The sequence below is a fragment of the Limulus polyphemus genome, unplaced genomic scaffold, assembly GCF_000517525.1.
Source record: "Limulus polyphemus unplaced genomic scaffold, Limulus_polyphemus-2.1.2 Scaffold5053, whole genome shotgun sequence".
NCBI classification, from domain to species: domain Eukaryota; kingdom Metazoa; phylum Arthropoda; class Merostomata; order Xiphosura; family Limulidae; genus Limulus; species Limulus polyphemus.
In genome coordinates, this window is record NW_013670663.1 from 55,677 (window position 1) to 66,750 (window position 11,074).

The following is an 11,074-nucleotide window of genomic DNA, read 5'->3' on the forward strand; positions in this document are numbered from 1 at the left end:
AGATTTTACTGGATAGGTAAGAGGCAAGATGTGGAAGAATGGTGCAGGACATGCAGTACATGTAGACCTTATGAAGAGTTGCTTGAAAATGTGTCAGAGTTCGTGAAAATGTTATCAGGAAGGATGGATAATATTCACCATCAAGTGCATTCAAACTTGAAAATGTCTGCTGATTCGATGAAGCTATCTTATGATAAGAGATCTACTGAAGTCAGCTTTGTACCAGGAGATAACGTGTGGTTGTATAATCCCAGGAAGACCAAAGGGAAGTATCCTAAGTTGTCTTCTCAATGGGAAAGGCCCATATGTCATAGTGGGTCGTCTCTCAGACGTGACTTTCCGAATAAAATGTGGTCAGTGAGGTAAGCCAAAGGTGGTGCATTCCAACTGGCTTTGGCATTATCACGGTCCAGGACATTTCAGTTGGAATGAAGTGAACAATGGAATAAATGATGCTGCTGAAGATGTGTTACCTGAAAAAAAACCACTGTAAAATAAGAAACTACCCAGTTTTGAGAAGGGAAACAGTGAAGTCCTTGATGAAGTTACTACCATTGATGTGACTGTTATGGATAATGGAACATTTCCTGATGGGGCAGATGAACCCCACATGAAACAGAACCCAACGAGACAGAGACCAGTACAGAAGAAGATACGTCCCGAAAAATTAAGAGACTTTGTTGAATTTTAATTTTGTGTTTGCAAATTCTGTTCATTTAATTAAGTTGTTGTTAATTATCTTTTGGTTTAATGTAAGTGGCTATTGTTCGGGACGAACAATATTAAGGAAGTGGCAGTGTTACGACGGCGAAAGTCATGTGATTCTGGTAACATGGCATGAGATTCTCGAACGATCTTGAATTTTCGTGGCAACTCTAATCTTTTCTAGGTGCCCTCTTTTATTGTATATAAGCCAGGCAAATAAAGCAGAGACAGAAGTGCAGTTAGACAGATATAGAGACAGATAATTGAGTCAAGCGAGCCCTAGTGACCACAAGTAAAGTGCGTGAATCATTGTGAATTCTAGCATGTGTTTAAGTTAAAGTGACTGTGGAAATTGTGTGTATTGCAAAGTTTTATCGAGAAAGAATAAATTAGTTTTAATTAAGAAAGAACTTGCATCGCTGAAGTTTCTTGGAAAGAATTTCTACGAGAAATTAACAAACGAACAGAGACATAACAATATGTTATGGAAAGGTTACATAGTAAACTGTTCAAATTAATTTGTGTGTAAAAACTGAAGAAATAAATAGCTGGAGTTATTAAAACACTTATATGGGGTAACTGTCAAAGTTCTGAAACTGTATAAAATTTTCTATGTGTTTCAAGTGTTAGTTGTTTGGTTTGTTTTGAATTTATTGCAAAGCTACATCTGGACTATCTGCATTAGCTGTCCCTAATTTATCAGAGATAGAATAGAGGGAAGGCAGCTAACAAACACCCACGACCATATCTTGGGCTACTCTTTTACCAATGAATAGTGGGGTTGACCTTCACATTATAATGTCCCCACAGCTGAAAGAGTAAGCTTGTTTGGTGATGGGGATTTGAATCTGTGACTCTCAGATTGTGAGTTGAGTGTCCTAACCACCAGGCCATTCCAGGCCTGCAAGTGTTAGTAATTCTTAGAATACCGTAATCAGTTCAATATATGAGCTTTTAGGTACATTATTATCTATCTGTGTACACTATCGGACAAATTATTTTACAGTCAAAACTAGGAAAGAAAGAAAATCTATAAAAATAAGTATGGTAAATGGATATTTTAAATATTTATGACATTTTGGGCTAGGATGTCATTCATCTTGATTGTTGTTGAGTGCTTGGTTTGAAGTATTAACTTTCACATAAGCTTTACTCTTCTCTAAGAACATCATTTTTTATTTTATAGTCCTTCAACCATGGTGCGATGAGGTCATGTTACAGAGTGTAAGTATAGTTACAACTTGTACCTTCTTTAATGTTTATCAAATATTGGAAATCTGAAGTAATTAACAAGAAAGAAGAAGAATTAAGTAAGAAATTAATTAAGAAATTAAGTATCAACATGATGTCCAGTTTACTGTAATATTGTTATACATTGATTTGTTGTCCAATGTTAAAATGTCCAGGTTACTGTAATATTTTTATATCTTGATTTGTTGTCCAATGTTAAAATGTCCAGGTTGCTGTAATATTTTTATACATTGATTTGTTGTCCAATGTTAAAATATCCAGGTTACTGTAGTATTTGTATTTCTTGATTTGTTGTCCAATGTTAAAATGCCCAGGTTACTGTAATATTTTTATACATTGATTTGTTGTCCAATGTTAAAATGTCCAGGTTGCTGTAATATTTGTATTTCTTGATTTGTTGTCCAATGTTAAAATGTCCAGGTTGCTGTAAGATTTGTATATCTGGATTTGTTGTCCAATGTTAAAATGTCCAGGTTACTGTAATATTTTTATACATTGACTTATTGTCCAATGTTAAAATATCCAGGTTACTGTACTATTTTTATACATTGATTTTGTTGTCCAATGTTTAAATGTCCCAGGTTACTGTAATATTTTTATACATTGATTTGTTGTCCAATGTTTAAATGCCCAGGTTACTGTAATATTTTTATACATTGATTTGTTGTCTAATGTTAAAATTTCCAGGTTACTGTAATATTTTTATACATTGATATGTTGTCTAGTGTTAAATTTTATTTTTTAGCTTTCTTGTCTATTGACATATATTCAAAACCATCTTGTGTTATTGAATTTCACCAGGTGTTTAAAAGCATACAGTTTGTAAAACACTAAAACAGAAAATCAAATGAAGCCCATATAATATTCAGTACAGAATAAAATATTTTTCGTATAGAACAACAGAAATCCTTGGGTGTAATGCATAGATATATCTAATAAAGCATGTGAATTGTAAGTATCAGAGTAGCAACACTTGTGTTCAAAGAAAAGGAGAGAAATGTTAACACTCTGGTAAGTTTGTGTATCTGTTCCATTCTACAGACATCATAGGCTGTTTGTTTTTAAATATATTCAAAACAGTTGGAGTGGGTATTCTTCTGGTTGTTAACAATGATGATAAAGTCTTTTTTTTTTCAGGAAGAAACTCTCCAACTTTGCTCATGATAACTGGGAGCACGCTTCTAATTACGTAGCCAAAAAGTACATGGAGAATGTAAACAGAGAGGTGTACTTTGAGGATGTCAAGTTACAGATGGACGCCAAACTGTGGAGTGAGGAATACAATCGTCACAATCCTCCGAAAAAGGTAGTGTAACTGCCGTAGAATCGAATATTTGACAGACAAAAACTATTAATCATATGTATTTATTTGGCAAAATGACAAATGACCAGCACAAATGGAAGATGCATCCTCAGGTTGTTGATGTAGGTAACATGCTTAACCCTAGAATTACTCTGTAGGTACCATTGATGCATCCTCAGGTTGTTGATGTAGGTAACATGCTTAACCCTAGAATTACTCAGTAGGTACCACTGATGCATCCTCGGGTTGTTGATGTAGGTAACATGCTTAACCCTAGAATTACTCATTAGGTACCATTGATGCATCCTCAGGTTGTTGACGTAGGTAACATGCTTAACCCTAGAATTACTCATTAGGTACCATTGATGCATCTTCAGGTTGTTGATGTAGGTAACATGCTTAACCCTAGAATTACTCATTAGGTACCATTGATGCATCCTCAGGTTGTTGATGTAGGTACCATTGTCTTTTTAACCACATTGTTCTGAACCATTTATATTTCATGACCTTGTTCATTACAGGATCTGTAATAACCCAAACCATACCAATAAAACTACCATCCATGTTGCAGTAAATTCGTTTTTTTAGGGGTTGTTGTAGTTCTTTACTTAGACCACTGTAATAATCACTGTTGTGTCACTAAAAGATTGACAGAAATTTTTATCAATCAGATAAATAACAAGTTTTATTTTTTAAACAATTTTTTTTGCCTTCTGTGATACAGTCGTGAAAATTATTGAATGAAAGAGTTCAGCTCAACTGAATGATCCCCGACATTCCACTTGTATTACTTAATAAATAAAATGAAAGTATAAAAGAAAAATGTATTTATTAGTCTTTGACACTTTTGAATAATATTGTGTTAAAATTGGGAAAAAGTTACTTAGACTTGAATAAAGTAGCACACTAAGAGCTTATTTCTATGTTCCAAAGGTGGACATATTTCAGATGTGTGTGATTGAATTGTACAGTAGACCTGGAAAGCCCCTCTTTCACTTAGAACATTATATCGAAGGTAAATATGTCAAATACAACTCCAACTCTGGTTTCATCAGTAGTGAAGGACTTCGTCTCACTCCTCAGGTAATTTTTTTCCACAGATCAACTCATTTGTTTTCAGACAGAAGTAAACTTTATTTATAGAAATATTGTAGCATATTAATGCTTTCTTTGTGAAATAGATATTATATCTTCTTAAAATGGCATGAAATTAAAAGGTATGTTGAAATTTTGTTTTATGTTTTAATTATTGATATTGTGACTATGACTTCTTGAACACTCTTTAAAGTTTAACTTGTAGTAACATATTAGTGTCCTTTTTGCTACTTAGTGTGGTAAGTCTGATAATCCTTTTCTTAGTGTAGGTTTCTAATTCTGTTCTGGACAGTGTAGATTTCTAATTCCATTCTGGACAGTGTAGGTTTCTAATTCTATTCTAGACAGTGTAGGTTTCTAATTCCATTCTGGACAGTGTAGGTTTCTAATTCTGTTCTGGACAGTGTAGATTTCTAATTCCATTCTGGACAGTGTAGGTTTCTAATTCTATTCTAGACAGTGTAGGTTTCTAATTCCATTCTGGACAGTGTAGGTTTCTAATTCCATTCTGGACAGGCGGGTTTCTAATTCTGTTTTGGACAGTTCAGGTTTCCAATTCCATTCTGTACAGTGTAGATATCTAATTCTGTTCTGGACAGTGTAGATGAGCCCAGTATGGCCAGGTGGTTAAGGCGCTCGACTCGCAATCTGAGGGTCGTGGGTTCAAATCCCCATTACACCAAACATGCTCGCCCTTTCAGCCGTGGGGGCATTATAAAATGATGGTCAATCCCACTATCCATTGGTAAAAGAGTAGCCCAAGAGTTGGGGGTGGATGGTGATGGCTAACTGCCTTCCCTCTAGTTTTACACTGCTGAATTAGGGATGGCTAGCGCAGATAGCCCTCGTGTAGTTTTGCGCAAAATTCAAAAATAACAAACAAACAGACAGTGTAGATTTCTGATTCTGTTCTGGACAGTGTTGATTTCTAATTCCATTTTGGACAGTGTTGATTTATAATTCTGTTCTGGACAGTGCATGTTTCTAATTCTGTTGTGTACAGTGTAGATTTCTAATTCTGTTGTGTACAGTGTAGATTTCTAATTCTGTTCTGGACAGTGCAGGTTTCTAAATCTGTTCTGGACAGTGCAGGTTTCTAAATCTGTTCTGGACAGTGCAGATTTCTAATTCTGTTCTGGACAGTGTAGATTTCTAATTCTGTTGTGTACAGTGTAGATTTCTAATTCTGTTCTGGACAGTGCAGGTTTCTAAATCTGTTCTGGACAGTGCAGGTTTCTAAATCTGTTCTGGACAGTGCAGATTTCTAATTCTGTTCTGGACAGTGCAGATTTCTAATTCTGTTCTGGACAGTGCAGGTTTATAATTCCGTTCTGGACAGTGTAGATTTTTAATACTATTCTGGACAGTGCAGATTTCTAATTTTGTTGTGTACAGTGCAGATATCTAATTCTGTTCTGGACAGTGCAGGTATCTAATTCTGTTCTGGACAGTGCAGGCTTCTAATTCTGTTCTGGACAGTGTAGATTTCTAATTCTGTGCTGTACAATGTAGATTTCTAATTCTGTTCTGGACAGTGCAGGTTTCTAATTTTGTTCTAGACAGTGTAGGTTCCTAATTCTGTTCTGTACAGTGCAGATTTCTAATTCTGTTCTGGACAGTGCAGGTTTCTAATTCTATTCTGGACAGTGCAGATTTCTAATTCTGTTCTGGACAGTGCAGGTTTCTAATTTTGTTCTGGACAGTGTAGGTTCCTCATTCTGTTCTGGACAGTGTAGATTTCTAATTCTGTTCTGGACAGTGCAAGTTTCTAATTCTCTTCTGGACAGTGTAGGTTTCTAATTCTGTTCTTGACAGTGTAGATTTCTAGTTTTTCTGAGTAGTGTGTATTTCTAACTGTATTAGTGAATGTAGTTTTCTAATTTTTTTCTGGATTGAGTTTTTAATTTTGTTATAAAGAGTATAGTTTTTTCTCCCTCTAGGCTTTTAGTCACTTCACATTTGAGCGATCAGGTCACGAGTTAATTGTTGTAGACATTCAAGGGGTTGGTGACCTTTACACTGACCCACAGATCCATACTGCTTCAGGAAAGGATTACGGAGATGGAAATCTGGGCCCCAAAGGCATGGCGTTGTTCTTCCACTCACATGTGTGTAACAATATCTGCCATAGTTTGAGTTTGTCACCTTTTGATCTTGCAGTACCAGAGAAGAAAGCCAATCAAAAGATAGCACATATGCAGGTATAATTGACTACTATTTTCAAAGAAGAAAAATTTGACTCCTTATGGTTTCACAGTTTAATTCTTTCTAAGAAATTAGACTTTTTATTTACTAACATTCATATATTTCTTAGAAGTTTGTTGTTTTAATACAGCTTTCCTCCCGTGTTCAGGAACTTGCTAAGGAACAAATTTGTCAGTGTAGTAATAACAGTAGGTGTATTTTTATTGGTATTAAAATAAAAATAAACCACAAGTGGTTTGTAAGAGTGTTTTTAATCTTTGAATCATTAGCGATCCTGCAAGACGAGAGTTCGGGGAACAGAAGAAATCTGCATTCTTCCTTCTCAGTATGAGCGATCTCACCTGACCGAGTTTTTGCGGGCTCGTACTCGGACCTATAGTGGATCTTCCCTTCCAGGAAGCCCTTCAGACAGTGAAATCCTTGGTTCTCCCGTGGACTTCTACATCCGCTGCAGGAGTAGGGACAGTGGTAACCGAACCATGAGCTCAGGCAGTGAAGACATGGATGGAGAAGATGATGAAAGGAGTGAAGATGAAGATGATATTTCCAATCTTGGCCTCAATTCAGACTCTGGAGTGGGATCTCTGCATCTCTCAAGAAGAAAGAGATATGATTCTGAAAGTAGTGCAACATCGGTTGACGTGAGAATATTTGGTTTTCTAAGGCTATAATTCAGAAATGTATAATCAGTTAGTTTTATGACAATATCAATTTTAACACGTGTACAAAAGTGAGGTTTCCCTAGGTTCTCTGTTTATTAACAGAATTCAAGTATGTAAATCTTTGCAATATATATAAGTTGAAACTGATTTGCTCATAACATCTTTCTAAAATAAAAACCCAAAATTTTTGTTAATTTTTGCAAATAATATTTAGTTGATATTACTTAAACAAATAACTGACTAAACTAAGACTGTGTGAAACGTACTTCGACTATATTAGTTATATAAAACAACTTGTTCTTATTTTGAAAACGTATTTAAGTTTTCTAGTAATAAAACTTAACATAAGAAAATTTCAATAAGAAAAATTCCATGTTAAAATGATAGAAGTTTCCACAGCTTCTTGAAATTCATGTTAAATATGTATAAATCCTACTGTGTGTTAGTATAATAAATATAAATATATTTAATTTATATAAATAAAATGAATATAAAATGGATTTTTCTCTCTTTAATATAGCATTTTTTTAACAAAATTGTTTTTTGAAGTTGTTCAAAGTCTCTGTGTAATGTTTATATTTTTACAGGAACGTGAACGTGTAGCTTTTCAAGAGTTGATTGCCCGTCAGTCCCGCCCTTCTTGTGTCCACAATGAAGTCCAATTGAGGAAGATGTTGGAAAATGATGAAAACAGAAATCCAGAAACATCGGTCCTGGGACAGGTATAGCAATAGTTTATTTTTAGGTTGTAAATTAAAATTGTTCACTGTAGAGGAAATATGAAACACACTAAGAGGAACTTGATGGATACATATTAGTTAATATCAAGTTAAGACTATATTATAGATTATAGTTGGGTCTCAACATAAGAGGTAGAAGTATTTGAGAATGCTACAGTTTGATTATGACAAAACTTTTTATTAGGTTCACCTAGAAATGGCTAAGTATCATGAATTGGGGCGGTTTACAGCAGAGGATGATGAAGAAGAGTATAATCGCGATGCTGCTTTCTTTCACATGCAACATGCCGCAGACTGTGGAATCATGGAAGCTGTGGTCACCATGGCTCGTATCTACTTGCAGCTGCAGCATGACCTGTTGGTTGATATTTCTGTGCCTGTAAGTTTAGAAAGTTGTTCATTGATTAACTGAAGTTTTATGGGATAGGCTGCGTTCATGCTTCTTATTGTTATGTCTTTACGTAAAATTTCACCAAAATTTTGATATTTTACTTAGTAAAAATTAGGCTTAATATAGAATGATCTGATCTTTCCTATCCGTTTTTATGAAATAGTAAATATTCACCGATTACATTCAGTTTAGAAGAATGTTTTTATTATATTTATAAATTTAAACAAGTGTTAGGCTTTATGGCTATTGGTGAAAATTGTTTTATATGTACTGTGTCTACTTGTTTAGAAATCAGAGGTAAAATTTCATGATGTTTTGCTGTGTTCTAGGATTAACTCTCTTTCTCTTCAGGACACTCCACAACACCAGGAGAAAGGTGTGTGGTACATGCTTCGTGCAGCTTCGGGTGGAGACAGAGCTGCTATTATTCACATGGCTAAAGCTTTTGATACTGGCGAAAACTTGGGATTGTCACGGTAAGGTGTTCACTTGAAAACGGTACTACCATTTATTACGTACCTGTGGTATAATGTGATGTTAATTAAACAAAGTCTCATCAAGCAATGGTGTAATGGTATCAACCTTATAGTTGTCATCAACTGAAGTAGTTGAGATAAGGAGCTTTTTTGGGATAAACTATTTAGAATTACACTATATTACCATTAGAAGCAATGCTATGTATTCAAAATAAAAAAGCAATTTTTGATAGATAAATATTTTTCATCTTTTTATCTTATGAGCTTTATAATTGTTGTGGAAATGTTGGATTTAAAAAAGCAGACATTAATTAATAAATCAAATTTGATATTTCATAGAGTTACAGACAGAGGCTATGATGTGGTTGAATGATATCAAATACTGTGTGGTGTTTAGAAAGAGTTCTGGATAGAGGTTGTTATGTGATTGAATGATATCAAATACTGTGTGGTGGTTACAAAGAGTTCTGGATAGAGGTTGTTATGTGGTTGAATGATATCAAATACTGTGTGGTGGTTACAGAGAGTTCTAGATAAAGGAAGTCATGCGACACTGGAAGCACGCACGCTGGAGTTTCTCGAAAGATCATGAATTTGCCCACCTGCTCGAGTATGATCCAGATGCCCTCTATTTTAGTATATATAAGCCTGATGAGAAAAACCAGCATGATTGGGGAGATAGAAAATTGAGTCAAGCGAACAGTAGGCACCGTAAGTAAAGTGTATGAATCACTGTGATTTATAGCATGTGTTATAAAAGTTGTTTAGTGTATTACAAAGTTTGTATCAAGAAAGAATAAACTAGTTTTAAATCAAGAAAGGACTTGTAGCGTTGAAGTTTCTCGGAAAGAATTTCTACGGGAAATTAACAAACAAGTAGATATATAACAAATTGGTGTCAGAGAGTGGTATAGAAAAGAAAAAAAGATGGAAACGACAGGTGGCAAATCAAACTACATCTTTGCAGATTTGATGGCAGCAATACAAGAACAGCAAAAGAAACAAGAAGTATGAGAAGAGAAACAAGAAGAGAGACTACAGCAGTGGTAAGAAAACCTGCAACAGTGGCAGCTCAAACAGCAAAATAAACAATATAGATTACAGCAGTTGTTGGAGGAAAAAGAAAAGAAACAAGAAGAGAGACTACAGCAGTGGTTGGAGGAGAAAGAAAATAAACAAGAAGAGAGACGACAGCAGTGGTTGGAGGAAAAAGAAAAAAGACAAGAAGAGAGACTACAGCAGTGGTTGGAGGAAAAATAAAAGAAACAAGAAGAGAGACTACAGCAGTGGTTGGAGGAGAAAGAAAATAAACAAGAAGAAAGTCTCCAACAGTTGAGAGAAAGTCAGCATACACAAGTGGAAAACATTAGTAAATTTCAAAGTGAATTAAATACATTAAAGGATGATTTACTGTCTTTTATACAAGGAGGATATATTAGCCATTGACCTAATCAGCCTCAGACAACAGGAAGCCTCTTCCAGACCCCGCAGCTAAACCCTAATGCAGACATCTTCAGTCCTGTCAGAAGTCACATTCCAGACACGAGTGTCAGCAACAGGCGTGATCTAGTATGAAGGAAGCCACAGGAATTCGATGGGAAGGCAACGTGGGAAGTATATAGAGCACAATTTGAGCTACTGGCAAAAATGAATGGATGGACAGAGGAGCAGAAAGCAGTGTACCTCGCACGAGCCTGAAGGGACAACCACTGTTAATACTTGGACAGTTGTCAGCAGACTACAGGCACAACTTTAGAGCACTGGTAGCTGCTCTAGAACTCGGGTATGGAACTCAAAATAAGTCCGAAGTCTACAGGGCTAGGTTTAGGACTAGAGTCCGTGCTAAAGGGGAGAGCCTGCAAGAGCTGGTACAGGATTTGGAAAGTGTGACACAACTGCACCACCTGATATCCTCAAGCTATTGCTGAGGGATCAGTTTGTAGATGCCTTGGACAGTCCACAACTGAAGATACAAGTAAAGCAAGCACACCCCTCCACTATGCAGGATGCAATGGCTAGAGCTCTTGAAATCGAATCCTACGTTAAGTCCAGCACAGAGATACGAAGGTTGGTACAGTCATCAGGATTCAAGGCCAGAAAAGGGCAGCTTTCAGAGAAGTTTAAGGAACTTTGCTGGCACTGTAACAAACCTGGGCACAAGAGAGCTCAATGCCGGCAACTTGAACACAGAGAAGATGCCACGGCAGGAAAGGCTGCTACCCGTAAAGGTTGTTAGGATCGTGGAG

General features: G+C 35.8%; 1 protein-coding gene and 1 long non-coding RNA gene across 4 annotated transcripts in view; one reads left to right on the forward strand and one right to left on the reverse strand.

The window, feature by feature from the left end:
• The window catches only part of LOC106472058 (eukaryotic elongation factor 2 kinase-like), a 62,553-nt gene that overhangs the window by 41,633 nt on the left and 9,846 nt on the right, over positions 1-11,074 (forward strand). For all 3 annotated transcript variants that reach the window (XM_013932687.2, XM_022400669.1, XM_022400668.1), the window contains 8 exons: positions 1,892-1,929; positions 3,094-3,262; positions 4,193-4,342; positions 6,295-6,555; positions 6,829-7,200; positions 7,809-7,943; positions 8,146-8,340; positions 8,704-8,828. In XM_013932687.2, coding sequence (XP_013788141.1) covers positions 1,892-1,929; positions 3,094-3,262; positions 4,193-4,342; positions 6,295-6,555; positions 6,829-7,200; positions 7,809-7,943; positions 8,146-8,340; positions 8,704-8,828 — 1,445 coding nt within the window. The remainder of the gene's footprint in view (positions 1-1,891; positions 1,930-3,093; positions 3,263-4,192; positions 4,343-6,294; positions 6,556-6,828; positions 7,201-7,808; positions 7,944-8,145; positions 8,341-8,703; positions 8,829-11,074) is intronic.
• LOC111089033 overlaps positions 6,277-11,074 on the reverse strand; it is a 15,865-nt gene continuing 11,067 nt past the window's right edge. Inside the window, exon 3 of the long non-coding RNA XR_002613397.1 lies at positions 6,277-6,288. This is a non-coding gene — a long non-coding RNA (uncharacterized LOC111089033). The remainder of the gene's footprint in view (positions 6,289-11,074) is intronic.